Genomic DNA, 15,711 nt, shown 5'->3' on the forward strand with positions numbered 1-15,711 from the left:
AAAAAAAAAATGGTTAAGACGGTAAAGTTTATGTCATGCGTATTTTACCACAGTAAAAAAACGGAAAACAAAGCAAACCGACAAACAAAGTCAACTTTCATCATGGACACATGGACAAGTTCTGGGGACAATTAATATGTCAGGGCTCCTAACTCATGTCCTTCTTCCAACAAACACCCAAAGTTCTGATGCTTTGCTTCTAGAAGGTTCTAGAAGAAAGAATGGAGTCAGCAGACAGGGCTGGACAGAAGGCAGGACTGGCTTTGTGCTTTTCCTTTCCAGTGCTGCAGCAGCTGAGGCTTCTCATGCCTATTTCTTAGGCTAAATATAGTCCAGGGAGAGAAAGCCCGCACCAGCCAACACAAGAAAAAGTCTGGGCCATCTCAGGAAACAGGTCTGGGATGGGGACAGAGCAGGTGGGGGGAGAGAGGCGGGATGGAACAGGGAGAAACAGCAGAGGCCCCTCAGAACTGAGGCAGCCCGTCCATCTCAGACTCTGCCCACAACCCAGCTCCCCAACAGGCTTAGGACCCTCTGGCCCATGACATGCTGCCCAGCCTAATAACAGACATACCCAATGCCAGGCACTCAGCCTACCTGAGCTCAGTTAATCCTCTCACGGACCCCAAAAGGTGGTTCACAATCCTTCCCATCTTCCTGGGAGGATAAGGAGAGAGAAAGTTCCATGCCCAAGGTCCGTTCTGGGTTGCATTGTGTCTCCCCAAAAGATGTGTTGGAAGTAATAACCCCGGGACCTGGGAATGTTACTTTAATTGAAATAGGTCTCTGCAGCTACCATTAAGTTAAGGTGAGGTCATGATGGGGGGCTCCCATCCAATATGACTGGTGTCCTTTTAAGGAAGAGGAAAACACCAGGTGGAGACTGGGACACGCAGGGGAGAGGACAGCCACGTGGCTACGGAGGCAGAGTGTGGAGAGAAGTCAAGGAAGCCCAGGGTCGACGGCCACCGGCAGAAGCCAGAAAGAGGTGAGGAAGGATTCTACTGAGTCTCAGAGGGAGCACGGTCCTGGTGATATCTTCGTCTCCAACTTCTAACCTCCCTGTGATGGCAGCCGCAGAAAACGAATATGGTCCCTGAGCTACTAAATGGCAGAGGTACCCCAACCCCCCCCCCCCAATGCCCCTGTCACTCTGCCCCTGGATAACTCTGCTCCAGCCACATGCTCTTTTCAGCTCCTCAGATGCACTAGGCATAGTCCCACCTCAGGACCTTTGCACTTGCTCCTCCCCCTGCCTGGAAGGCTCTTCCTCCCGATTCCTACATGGCTCCTCCCTCACGCTCCTTCAGGTCTTTGCTCAAATGCCACCTTCTCCAGGAGGTCTTCTTTGATGGCCTTTCATTTCTAATCCCATTTCCTGCTCCATCTTTTCCCTTAGCACTTCACCCTCTCTACACTTTACCTATTTCTCCTGCTCACTGTCCATCTCCCCACCTGGAATGTCAGTTCCGCAAGGGGCAAGAATGTTCTGCCTTTTGTTTGTTTGTTCACTGCTATATTCCCTAGCACAATGCCAGGCATGCAAGCAGCGCTCAATAAATGTTTGTGGAAGGACTGAATGAGAGGTGGGTCCAAGTTCCCCACATAGCCTGCGTCCTCAGTTCCCAAGTTGTCCTCCCTCCCCCACTCCCTTGTCTGCTTTTCTCCCTGGGCCTGAAGGAGAACTTGTTCTCCTTCCAACGTGGCCCAAATTATTCAATTCCATGCCCTAGAGCCAACAACTCATGGAGAAGAAGTTGGCAGAGGGGTGGGTGCAGTTTTTGATTAGGAGGTGGGCTTTCCCTGGGGTCTGCTTGGGAGCAAAATGGGAACTATGTTTCCCAAGAAGAAAGGCTAGACCTGCCACAGCTATTCTATCTGATAGCAGAGAATGTGGGGGGCCCAAACCTCCCCTTCTGGGCCTGACCTCCTTTGGCAGTTCAGGTAAAGGGCGGGTGTGTGCATGAGTCTGGGTTTGGGGAAATGAAGGAGGATGGAAACTTGTTCACCTGTCATAATCAGTAATACTGAAAAGGACGGGTTCTTAAGAGTCCTGTCTTTTTTCCAAAGGCTCGAAGAGTTCCAGTGCTTGGAACACTATTTCTTATTAGTGCTGTCACTAAACATTTCTTTTTTTTTTTTTTTAAAGATTTTATTTATTTATTTGACAGAGAGAGACACAGCGAGAGAGGGAACTCAAGCAGGGGGAGTGGGAGAGGGAGAAGCAGGCTTCCCGCCGAGCAGGGAGCCCGACGCGGGGCTCGATCCCAGGACCCTGGGATCACGACCTGAGCCGAAGGCAGACGCTCAACGACTGAGCCACCCAGGCGCCCTAAACATTTCTGATGATATGGTGGGATGGCCCGTCCCAGTCCCCTTGTGGTTGGCTGAGGGCCACATGATGAGTGCTGACCAATAAGGAGTGAGTGGAGACAGCCGTGCCATTTGGAGCACTGAACTGTCAGTGTGGGGCCCTCGGGGCTTTCTTTCTATTTGGGACAGCAAGTGGCAATGTCCTAGCTGCTTTATTAGCTGGTTCCCAAGTGACGATGGTGAGCACAGCCCCTTCTCCCCCACTGCCAACCTACACTGGAACGTAGTGTGAGCAAGAAAAGAGATTTGTTGTTAATATCACAGGGGATGTTTGTTACTGCAGCATCACATAGTTTTCCTGGCTGATACACCACGATATCTCTTTGGTTTGCTCCCTCATCCCCTTCAGGTCTTTCTCAAATGCCACTTTCTCATTGATCCTTCTATGGATCTCATGAGGCAAGTGGGGAAAAAGAATGTCTCCAGTATGTCCGATGGAGAAATTGGTACACCAAAGGGTAAAGTTCAAGATTACAATGTGCTAGTTGTTTCTGTTCTCTGAGCCTCGGCCTGGAGCCCAGTGTCCCCTCGATCTTGGTGTGGTTGATTGTTCCTCATCACTCAGCCTTCAGCTCCACTGTGCCTGGCTCAGAGAAGCCTTCCCAGCCCTCCTGACGCAAAGGACTAGCCCCTCCCTCCAGCATTGCCAGACATCCATTCTCTTCCTGGCATGCTTTGTTCTCTGAATCACCTTGTCAATTTATACATTTGCTTGTTTGTAGACTGTCTTTGTCCCTAAAGCGTCACCTCCCCAGCACCCAGAACAGCACCTGGCACACAGTAGGTGCTTCCTAAGCATTGTTGGCATGATGAATGCACATAATCTTGAGGTCTCTGGGGTGGGTTGTTTAAATAATGCCAAGGACAGGGGTGCCTGGGTGGCTCAGTCGGTTAAGCACCTGACTCTGGATTTTTGGCTCAGGTCATGATCTCAGGGTCGGGAGATGGGGCCCCTCATCAGGCTCCATGATCAGTGGGGAGTCTGCTTGAGATTCTCTCTCTCTCTCTCTCTCTCTGCCCCTCCCCCCTCAATAAATAAATAAATCTTTTTAAAAAAAATAATACCATGGACAGGAGACTGTATTTATCTCAGGTCCAAGTGATCAGGCTATTTCCCTGGGAACAAAGAGGCAGGCAAGACAATCACTGTCATTTTAGTAGTGCATTTTTGAGCCAACAAAATACCCCTCGATTCCCACAGTTTCCATACCCAGTGGATGGGGGAACCAGGCTGAGGAAGGCAACGTGACTCGCCAGCTCGCACGGGGTGTGGATGGCACAGCTGGGGCTAGAACTGTCCTTCTGGCTTGCAACAGAGCAATTTTTTTTCTACTTCACCTCTTTGCTGCACTTTCATAGTATTTTATATGTATAATGGTCGGCCCGTGAGAGCCTTTAAGGAGAGACTGATTCATCCCAGCACTGCTGGTGCCTAGCGCAGCACCTGGCGCTTAGCAAGCGTTCAATAAATACTCATCAAACAAATTAATGGCTGAGTCCCAGTAAAATTCTTAAGTGCCTTCTGTTTTATGGTTTATTTTCCTCTAATTTTTTGAGCATGGTTCATTCAGAAAAAGTATAAAGGATCTTAAAAAAAAAATACTCAGCTCAGGAGAACACCCAATTCCCCAGCATACTGGATAAAAATGGTGTGGGTTTGACCGTGAAAGAGCCAACGTCCCACAGTGGCCGTGAGGGAGGTCGTATGTCCCAGTTTATACCCACTGTAGATCATGCAATGCCTGTTAATTATTTTTTGAGTCTTCCTTTCCCTATTTGCTCTCAAAATTGTCCCGGTTTGGATGATAAATTACATAGCCTCTCTGCCTGTCCGGTCCTGTCACCTCCTCTGGCCTCACCAGCTCCCTCATTTGCCTTCACTCACTCCCCACCAGCTACATGAGTCACGTTGCTGCTCCTCACAAGTGCCAGGAGCATTCCTGCCCCAGGGCCTTTGCACTGGCTATCCTGTCTGCCTGGATCTCTCTTCCCTAGCATACTTGCATGGCAGCCCCCTCACCTCCTTCAGGGCTTATTAGAAGAACTGTAACCCCTCACTTTGAAAATCCACAGCCCCTCTCCTGTTTAATTTTTCTCCTTAAGCTCTCTTTCCCCTCTTACACAAGAGTCCTCAAAGTTCAGCCCATGGCCTAGCCACTTGTGTTCGTAAATTATGGTTTTATTGGTACACAGCCATGCCCATTCCCTTATGTATTTTTTCTGTGGCTGTTCCTGTGTTAGGATAGCAGATTGAGTAGTTGTGCGAGAGACAGTATGGCCTGCCAAGCCTAAAATATTTACGATACTCTCTGCCCTTTACACATACATATATAATCTCTTAATTATGTTGTTGATCACCTGCTTCCTCCACTAAAATGTCAACTCTCCCCAAACAGGGATTTTTGTCTCTTCCATTCACTGCATATCCTGGGTGCCTGGAAGAGTGCGTGCACATAGGAGGCATTCAATGAATGTTTGTTGAATGAATGTGTGATCCAAAGTCCCCCCAGTTTTGATGCTTTGATTTTGGCCAAAAGGAGCATCTATGAATAAAAAAGGGTTTAGGTCAAAGATCAGTTTCAAGCACGAGTGACCATTTGTCAAGGGGCAGACATTTATAATCATCAACCAAGCACAGTCTCGCTGCTTTCCTAATTGACATTAACTGATGGAGAGAAACAGAGTGAGAGAGACAGACAGAAAAGCAGAGAGCGGGGAGGGAGAGGGAGAAAGAGAAGAAGACAGGAGGAGAAGGAGACAGAGACAGACATGACATAAGAGACACAAAGACAGAGGGGGAGAAGGAAGAGAAGGGGAGAGTCAAACAGAGGGGAGGGGGGTGTGATGATTAGTTCCCAGTGCTGGGTTTGAATCCTGATTTCGCCATGCTTGGCTATAGGGCCTTGGCAGGTCGCTTTATCCCTGTGGGCCTCGGTTTCATCATCTGGAAGATGGGTCTAAAAATGCTTGCACAAGCATTTGCACAAGGTTGTTTTATGGATTGATCGACAGTACAAGAAGACGGGCGGCATCCGGTAAATTCAGCAAATGGCAGCCAAAAATGAACTCAGGAAGCCTTGGTCCTGCCAGGACTCCCCTGCTGTTCATGACGGGTCCTGGTTAAGGACCCCTGCCTCTCCACCTGCCCTCCCTGGTATCCATCAAGAGAGGGCAGGTCTCGTCACCCACATGCTGCTTCCAGGCTGCTTTGGCTCAGCATAGCCCTCCTGAGCTTTCCCACGCCGCCACCACCACCAGGGGCAAAAAACCAAGTTTGGGCAACTCTATCAGGTCACAGATATTAACTAAACTCACTGCGCAGTATGCGTCTGTCAAATCATCATCCTGTACCTCTCAAACTTGTATCTCAATGACACAAAAACCAGAAAGAATCCCTGAAGTGTCTAATGTAGGCTCTTCTGCTCCCCAGTCTACCTTTTCTGCCCCAGACTTTAAAGAGAGTTTTAAGAAATTGCTCCTTTAAAAGTTAAACTGCTCTCTTGGGGCTCCTGGGTGGCTCAGTCAGTTAAGTGGCTGCCCAGCTCAGGTCATGATTCCGGGGTCCTGGGATCGAGCCCTGCATTGGACTCCATGCTCAGTGGGGAGCCTGCTTCTCCCTCTCCCTCTGCCTCTCCCCCTGCTCATGCTCTGTCTTGCAAATCAATACATAAAATCTTAAAAAAAAAAATCAAACTGCTCTCCCTCCCTCCCTTCCTCCCTTCCCCCCTATCTCTTTCCCCGGGTTCACTTCAGGGCACCTGGTCCCGCCACTCCCCGGCTGCCAACCTCAGGCCACGCTCTCAACCTCTGACTCTTATCTGTAAAATGGGGGATAGTAATCTCTACCCCTCGGGTTATTTATAAACCAAACTCCTGACTTTATTTGAATTTCATCAGGTTTCCGATTGATGTTCCCTTTCTGTTCCAGGACCCCGCATTGCATCCAGTTGTCATATGTCCTTTGGCTCCTTTGGTCTGTGATAATTTCTCAGTCCTCCCTTGTATATATCATGACCTTCACAGTCTGGGACAGGACTGGCCAGCTACCTGGCAGAACGCCGGGTTTGGGTTTGTCTGATGTTTTGCTCATGATTACACAGGGATTGTGAGTCTTGGGGAAGGAAACCAGAGGTGAGGTCCCCTGCTCATCACATCCGTCAAGGGTCACATGATTACACATTCACCCGGGGAGGGGGAGTCCGACTTTGGTCGCTTGCTTAAGGTGGTGTCTGCTAGGTTTCCCCACTGTAAAATGACTTCATCTCCCCTTTCCCTAGTCTACTCTTCAGAAGTGAGTCACTAAGTCCAGCCCACCCTCCAATGGGGGGATTCAGCTCTGCTTCTGGAGGGAGAGTGTCTGCATATATTAAATGGAATTCTTCCATAAAGAAGATATGTTTTTTCTTCACTTACTTTGTTTATGTGATAATAAAACAAATAAGAATGACCATTGATTATGGCTATGTCGATCAAGCCTTTGGTGTGGACTCTCTCTGGACAGGTGACATAGATAAAAGCAGCCAGCACACCATGGACACACCCGGAAATGTTTGTCCCCCCACTCCTTCCCCATTTGTCATAATGACCAAAAATCTCTTTTTTTTTTCTCTTAAATCTATAACAAGACAAGTCTAAATATATTTTTTTCCTGATTGTAATTGTGCTCACGGTAGAAAATTTGATAATACAGAGAAGTATTGGGAAGATAAGGATTCCTGAACCCCACTACCTAGAGGCCATCTTGGTACAGTGTCTTCCAGTCTTTCTTTTCCTAATGTACATTTTCAAATGTACACACTTGAGATCAGAAGGTGCAACAGGCTGAAGTGCATCCCGGCCCCTGTGTTCACATGTGGAAACCCTAACCCCCAGTGTGATGGTATTAGGAGGCGGGGCCTCTGGGAGGTGGTCAGGGTTAGATGGGGTCACACAGGTGGGGTCCCCACGATGAGGTTAGTGTCCTTATAAGAAGAGACACCAGAGAGCTAGCTGTCTCTCTCCCCACCGTGTGAGGAGGCAGCAAGAGGGCGGCTGTCCGCAAGCCAGGTGGAGAGTCCTCACTGTGCTGGCACCCTGGGCCCAGCCTCCAGAATTGTGAGAAATGAGTTTCTGTTGTTGAAGCCGCCCGGTGGATGCTATTTTGTAATGGTGGCCGGAGCCAAGACATAAGGTTTACCTCACCTTGATTCTTTAAAAAAAAAAAAAATCAATTCCCCCCACTCATCATTATTCGGTATTTCCGTAAATATTCAGTAAGCATCCGTAAATATCCTCCCAACAGAGGCTTTTTAAGGACGACGTAATATTCCCTCATATGAAAGGACCATACGGTGCTGAACCAGTTGCTTCCAATTTTGCTCTGTTTTTACAAATAATGCTGAGATGCACATCCTGATATGAACCTTTGACAGCACTGCTGATTAGTTGAGGTTAGGCTTTTTCCAGAAGGCACTTTATTTAACCAGGAAGCCAAGCAGAAAAGAAAAGGAACAACTCAAAACTGGGAAAACCTGGGAGGAGGCTGAACATGCCGTGTAGGTGAGCTGCTGTCATTCCCTCTGCCAACAATGCTCTCCCACAAACATCTGCCTGGAGCTCTCCTTCTCTCTGGAAATGCCACTTCCTCGGAGGAGCCCTCCCTGATTGCCTGACCTAGACTAGCCCCACCTTCCTCTTGTGCTCTTTTGTCCTCACAGGGCATGTCACCATGTCCCCTGTTATGCATTTGCTTACTGTCTATGTCCTGCTGTACGAGCAGTTTATTATTTATCATGTTTATTGTTTCTGTCCATCTCTTCTTCATGGTGGGTCCCCTCCCCCACCCCGCCACCGCCGTTCACCTGCCCCCTTCCCAGCACACAGTAGGTGCTCAACAGTTACTGAATACATGAATGGATTTTAATGATACTGAGAAAAGAAACGAGATGTTGGGATCGTAAAGCATTGTCCACCCAGGCAGGTGGCCTCCATCTGGCATCTGAGCCCATGGATTCTAAGACACTTGGAGCTGGTGCATCTGGACTCTCTCCCCATGGGTCTCACCTGCCAGAGGCTAGTGAGGCCTCAGCTCTAGCATAAATGCAGAGGACAAAGATTCCAGACCCTGTGGCTGCCTGTGGCCGGATGGATTGAGGCGGCAGAGGGCAGAACACAAGAGCAGGGCCCAGATGCCTGGAAAAGCAACAGCTCTGTCCTCAGCAGCAGAAACTCAAAGGTAGTCACCTTAGCCCCTGCCTTTGGCAATGAGACGCTCTAATGGTTGTATTAAGTGTGTGTCTTAATTTGAGAAGCCCCAGACAAGGGTTCAGGTCCAGTAGTTTATTTGGGAGGTGTTATGGATTGAATCGTATTCCCCACCCCCGCAAAAGGTATGTTGAAGTTTTAACCCCCAGGACCTCAGAATGTGACCTTATTTGGAAATCAGGGCATTGCAGAGGTCATTAGTTAAGACCAGATGGTGCTGGGGTAGGGGGTGCCCTAATCCAACATGACTGGTGTCTTTATAAGAAGGCAACCATGCGAAGATGGGATATTCAAGTGGAGGACAGAGAATGTGTAAGCCAGGGAATGCCAAGGATTGTTGGCAGCCACCAGAAGCTGCAAGAGGCCAAGAAGGATCCTCCCCTAGGGCCTTCAGAGGCAGCCTGGCCCTGCCAGAGCCTTGACAGGGCACTCCTGGCACCCAGACTGCAAGACAATGAATGTCTGTTGTTTTAGCCACCACTTTGTGGTATTTTATTACTGCTCTAGGCTCACATCAGGCCCACAACACTGCTGGGGTTTCTACCCACAGGATGACGGTGGGATGTAAGTACATGTAAAGTTCTAGAAGGTGACTCAGAGTTAGTAGCAGCTACCAGTAGGGTGAGGGTGAGGGTGGGGAATAAAGTGGGACCCCACAGCGCACTCTACTTCCTCAGGGGTGGTTGGGGTTTTTATGATATAAAATTCATATATGTTTCTGAGAGGCGTGCCTACCAGGGTGGAGAATTCGGCCTACACAGAGCTCGCTGAGGACCAGGCACTGTTCTAAACACTTTACATGTACCCACCTCACTCAGTCCTCCTGCCCTGTGAGGTAGGATTGTGCTTCTGCTCATACTGCACAAGTGGAAATGAGGCACAGAGAGGTCAAGTGACTAGCCAAGGTTGCACAGCAAGGAAGTGGTAGAGTCAGGATGGGGACCCAGGCAGTCTGGTGCCTGACTCTGCTCTCACCACTTCCCCTGAGCTTGTTTTCCCCAAGACAGCTCAACTCTAAGCTTCCAGGACAAATATCTCTTCCAACAATGGTGCTTATGACTAGAGAATCTTCTGGAAATTTGTGGTCCTGCTCATTCTTCCTCTCCCACCACTAAGCACATCCCCAGTGTCTTCCTCTGAACCTCTGGACACTTTCTCTGGACATCCGACCCCATGACACAACCCTTTCCCACGTTCACAATTTTCTTAGCTTCTGTTCCTCAGTCCCATTCTCTGCCCAAGTTCCTTACCATCCTGGCCCCCAGCTCTGTTTCACTCCCAGGAGGGCTCATTTCCCTCTGTAGCCTTCTCTCACACCACCCTGCAAAGCAAAAATCTAGAACCCATAAAAATCCCCCAGCAAGCTTTTGCCAATTAGGCATAACCTTTTGTCCAAGCTGTTTGCAAGTGAGGCCCAAGAGAGAGTCTGAACATCTCTCAGATCTGTGGTCTGTTTCTAGAGATGCTATGCTCAGACAAGGTCTTCATACAAATTAGAATACCTTCCTATATTCTTTATAGTTGTCAAAAAACTGTAATAATGGTGGACATCTATGTAGTCTACAATACGAATTACACTCCTGAGATGTGGTGGCTTGTGCAGTGTGTGACATGCTCAACTGTCCATGGCACTTTTGCAATCCACTTCCAGGCTGCACTCTCAACCCCACCTTAAAATGAGCCACTGATCAAAAGGATAGGTTCCTGCAAATCTCCCTCCACCCCCAAGGGGGAACCTTCCTCAAGAAACCTAAACTGCCACCAGGAGGAGAGTTCAGCAACCCCACATGCAGGAAGAAGCCTGGTATTGCTTCCCCAGCAGGCCAAGCCCTGGCTCATATGGGAAGAACCTTAACTGGCAATTTCAGCATTTAAGCAGGCAGAGAGGATACCTCCGTGAGTCGACAGAGGTATATGTGTGGAGCAGCCCCAGGGGATGCTCCATGAGGTTGCTACACTTGTGGCATCCTGTGTTTGATTCTGAATCCCTGACTCCACCCACTTCCAGCTGCTGACAGGTGACTGACTTGGGGGGCCTCTCACAGCACAGGTGGGTGAAGAAGGTGTGCTGTTTTAGGGCAGACACAGCTCTAAGACCTGTACATCTGAGTATCTATCAAAATTATAAATACGCTTTAGTTGTTGACCCAGCGATCCCACTTCTCGGAATGGACACCACCAACCCCAGCCATATCTGCACAAGGATGAAAAGACATAAATGCAGCAGGCTCATGGAAGCTCTGAGTTCAATGTCAGAGGGTGGGGAACCTCCAAGCATTTGTCTCTGGGGAACTGATTAAATGCACCATGGCCCGCCAAACAACGGAGTGCTAGGCAGCTGTACAAAAGAACGAAGTCATGCTCCATGTCCTGCTATGGAAAGATCTCCAGGATATATTGTTATGTGACCCAAAAAAATCACAGAATAGAACAGCATGTATAGAATGTTACACTTTGGGGTAAGAAAGGGAGGAGGATATAGATTTGATTACACTTATATTTGCATAAACAATGAAAGTATACACCAAGGAGCTGAAGGGGTTGCACGTGGTGGGGGGATAGGAAACAAGATGCAAGTGGGGCAGGTGGGCCTGTCTCTAACGTTTTCAAGATCTCAGACAAGAGTGCTGATGGAGGCTCACATACTCTGTGTAAATATTTAAAAGCTACTAAAGAAAATATGCTGTACACTTCCCCTTTGTAAACATACCTTCATAAGCACTGGGAAGGTCAGGGTGGAATTTAGAACCTAGACGTCTGCACTGGATCATGACGTGAGCAAAGCCAGCCCTGCCCCCAGACCACGCATGGCCTTCCTTCTCCCCTACTCATGGCTCTGTCTGGCCCGGGGGCAGGGGGCTTCATGCACACATGCATGGGCACTCCTGCTTGCATATCTAAGCTCCGGCCACATTTGTGCCAACAGATGCTCCTAGGACACCTGGCACAGTTGGAGAACAGATGCACAGAAGAATCTCATGCAAGTCCACAGAATCTGGGCTTGGGCAGAAAATTCCAGAATCCCGGATAATCCAAGAGGGCAGTCTAGAAAGTGGGGTAGGTGGTGCCAGCTTCTGGTAGACATGTCCCCTGAGGCCCACGGACTCCTCACCCTCCAGGGAGGGAGTATGGCTGGCAGAGGGCCAGCGAGGGTCCCAGCACAGAGCCCCTTTGTATAGATCCCAGGATATTACTCTTTTATCCATGTGGGCTTTTGAATCACACAACCTTTACATATTAAAAAATTTAAAATTATATTTAAACACTTGCACAGTGAAAATTTATGCAGCATCTGTGTGCCCTCTAGATTTCCATGCCCCATGGCCTCCTCTACCTGAAGTTCTGACGCCTCCCGCCCCCCGCCCCCACCTCACCGGCTCAGAGTCCCTCCAGTGCAGCCTCAGGAATTGGCTGGTCCGGGAGAACCACCTCTCCCCGAACTTGCATCACTTACGTTGTAGAGGAGGTCAGTCCACCCTTCCATGGTGATGCACTGGAAAACTGTCAACACTGCAAATAGGATGTTGTCGAACTGAGTGATCCCATTGTTGGGCCCTTCCCAGTAGGGCTGACATTTGGTCCCATTGGGGCAGGTGCGGGCGGGTTCCTCTGTCCCACACGGAGCCGGAGACTCACCCTGAATGTCATCTATGAAAGGGAAGGGGAGAAAAGTCAGGGCAAGGGGCTAGGAAAACCAACTCTGAGAAATAGGGGCTGTAAAGATTCAATACTGTTGGGAAAAGATGACTATTGGAATGAATTTATCAGTCTTTTTTTTTTTTAAGTTTGGCTTTGCTGATCTATTCACTGTTTTCTGTTTTATTAATTTCTTCTCCAAGCTTATTACTTTTCCTGTGCATTTCCTAAACTTTCTTTTAAGGCTATAAATTGCCATTTGCATGCAGCTTTAGCTGTATCTCACAAAATTTGTCATTCATTATTATCATTATTGCTCAAGTACAATATTTGGCAATTTCCATTATTATTTCTTCTTTGACCCATGGATAACCAAGATGCATTAAAAAAAAAACTTGCCAGATATTTACAAAAAATGGAGTAGTATAGGGGCGCCTGGGTGGCTCAGTCGGTTGAGTGTCCGACCCTTGATTTCAGCTCAGGTCATGATTTCAGGGTTGTGGGATCAAGCCCTGTGTCAGGCTCTGTGCTCAGGGTGGAGTATACTTGCCTCTCTCCCTCTGCTTCTACCCCTGCGCTCTCTCTCTAAAATAAATAAAATCTTAAAAACATAGACTAGTATAACGAATTCCCATGTACCTATCACCAATTGCAACACTTATCAACTCAGGGCTAATCTTGTTTCATCTGTATCCCCTCCCCACACTTTGCCCTGCACTAGAATATTTTTAAAGCAAATCTCAGATACCCTATCATTTCATCCACAAATAAGAAGCATGCCTCTTAATTTCTAAACATTTTCAGAGTTATCCTTTTGTTACCAATTTCCAGTTTGATTACACTGTGATCAGAGGATATGTTTTGTGTAATTCGGTCCTTTAAGATCTGTTGAGGGTCTTATGTACCCTAATATAGAGGGTTTATGTACCGTAATATAGAGGATTTGGGTGAATATGTCATGCACATTGTGAGATGGTTGGGTGCAGTGTTCTCCAGACTTCCATTAGGACAAATTTGTGAATCATGTGATGCTGTTTTTCTGTAGCCTGATTTTTCTTTTCTATTTTTTCTTTTCTCCTCTCCTCTTCTCTCCCCTTTTCCCTCCCTCCCTCCCTCCCTCCCTTTTTTTTGTTTTTCTTTCTTCTTCTTCTTTCTTTCTTTCTCTCTCTCTCCTTCCTTCCTTTTCTTCTTTCTTTCTCTCTCTCTCCTTCCTTCCTTTTCTTCTTTCTTTCTTTCTTTCTTTTTCTTTCTTTCTTATGTACTGGGCTCAGGGAGCTGTTCTGGGGGCGAGGGAGGCCAGTACACACAGTACTTACCCTTAGGCACAGGAGCTAAGTTTCTCCCCAAACAGCAAGAGACAGATTGTAAAAATGCCACAAGGAAAGAGACACACACCAACAGATGCCCCGTTGGCAACCAAAGACAGCTTCCTGGTGAAGTTGGGCTGGGTGCCAAAGGTGGAGTCTGAATTCCAAGGTGTTGATGGGGAGACCCCGGGAGCACATGGAATCAGGGGAGCACAGAATGACCCAGGGGTGTCCCCACTGGACCAGAGCAGTGGATACGAGAGGACCCTATTCAGCGAGTCACACTTCTGAAGGTTTTCAGAGAGCAACACTGTCCGCCAAGAAAACAAACAGCCAAGTGTGCAAACTCAAGCTCTCCACAAAACAAAAATATCTCTCAATGTATGTGCTATGGGCACAAATTCCCAACCCCCACTCAGCATGCAGCAGAGAGAAATAAACCAGCACAGAAGGCGTGAATCTTATTGGCCTTTGAAGCTTCAGTTAAATAGAAACTGTAGGTCATGCAAAGTGACACCCACCACTCTCAGAAGTGACACCTACTGCTCAAAGTTCTGATATAAAGAAACAATGACCACATCGGCCACTAGTTTAAGCGGCTGGAAATGCCTTCCTCATTCACGCTGGATTTGGTACAGGGGGCTATTATTTAACAAATACAGATTGGAAGGCAAAGTCTTTTAAACATAAGGCTCAGAGCAGGGGGGAAGAAAATGCATGGACTTCTATAAGGAACAAGAACCCCTGTTTGTTGGGAAGGTCACCTCTGTCCAGAACCTTCTCCGTCTCCACCCTGCGACCAAGTCTGGTTCAGTTCCCACCCCCCTGCAGCCCCCCCACGTCAGCCAGTGAACACTGGTCCCTCCTTTTCCTCAGGGCTACAAGAGCTCCCCAGTGTTCGTCCATATTTGGTGGGGAGATAAAAGCACACGTCAGCCTTCATTGCTACGAACTGGTTGCAGACGAGGAGTCTTATCTCCTCAAAAGATTTTGGAGGCTCTTGGAAAGCAGAACGCCTTCCACTTTACCTTTGCATTTCTCTGAGTGTTTGGCACGGTTCTGGGCACGCGGGAACTGGGTTCCCGAGGATAAAGGAATGCAGCTGAAAACCTGTCTCTCCTTAGCAGTTTGGCCCAGTGGTTCTCTTGATTTCAATCCCCCCTCAACCCTCCGCCCCCCCATCACGAAACACTCTGAGGGCTGCTTCTAGAAAAGCAACCGTCCAGAGAGTCTGAGGAATTTGGTTATAAATATATTTTAAAATTAACCTGCTGCCTGGGTGTCTGTATATATCTGTCTCTTACTCACACGCCTTATATTTTTAATCGCGAGCTTTTCAGTCATCCTCCTAAAATGAGGCTTTCTAACCCCCCAGCTGCTCCCCCCACATCTGCCCCCTCACAACCCCACTCAGACCCAAGCCAGCTGTGTGTCTGCTTAGCTAGAAAGAAAAAAAAAAAAAAAAACCCTCAATAAAACCCCAAAACCTAGGCGCCAGGAGTCCTGGTTTCTCTGCTCTTGGCTGACTTTTCTGAGGGGCCCTGTCCTGTATCTCTCCCTCCTGCATTTCCGCCCGGGTGACGAGGCCAGTCGCAGAAATAGCTCTGCCTCAATTAACACCTTCTTCATCGGGGAAAGAAATAATTAGGACATCCCATATTGAGCAAACTTCACAAGCCCAGGAGAGAAGGAGTCAGGAGGAGCAAGAGAAAAGGAGGAAGAAAAAGGACATCTTGAATAAATGTTCCCTACTGAGTTTTCCTTCCCTCTGGGGTGGTCTGGGGCCAGGGCTCCACCATGTGCGGGTCATCAGGAGATGGATAGGAAGCCACTCCCGGCCGGAATCTTCTTCCCAGTGAGACAGGCCTAAAACCCCTTTCATTTCTCACAGGCGATCCCCTTCAGCTTCACCATCCACTCTAGGTCCATCCCCTGAATTCATGGTTCCCTTGTCCCATGATTAGTGCTGCCAGCCTTGCATCTGCACCAAGATGGCCGGTGGTCCCAATACTGACATACAGGCTTCTGTCCTCATCCTGTTCCATCTGGTTCTTGGGCTCCAGAGAGCAAAGGAATTTGGGGAGCAGGAGATTTAACGGAAAATGTATCCGGAAGGTGCCGGGTCCCCCGAACGTGTGGATATTGGCGGACA

The 15,711-nt window shown here is 48.3% G+C and overlaps 1 protein-coding gene across 1 annotated transcript in view; it reads right to left on the reverse strand.

The window, feature by feature from the left end:
- Positions 1 to 15,711, reverse strand: part of CACNA1A (calcium voltage-gated channel subunit alpha1 A) — a 276,152-nt gene that overhangs the window by 90,427 nt on the left and 170,014 nt on the right. The window contains exon 7 of the mRNA XM_081805421.1: positions 12,071 to 12,264. Within this exon, the coding sequence (XP_081661547.1) occupies positions 12,071 to 12,264 (194 nt within the window). The remainder of the gene's footprint in view (positions 1 to 12,070; positions 12,265 to 15,711) is intronic.

The sequence above is a fragment of the Leptonychotes weddellii genome, chromosome 1 (genome assembly GCF_054177405.1).
Source record: "Leptonychotes weddellii isolate Sample4059 chromosome 1, ASM5417740v2, whole genome shotgun sequence".
Classification (NCBI taxonomy): domain Eukaryota; kingdom Metazoa; phylum Chordata; class Mammalia; order Carnivora; family Phocidae; genus Leptonychotes; species Leptonychotes weddellii.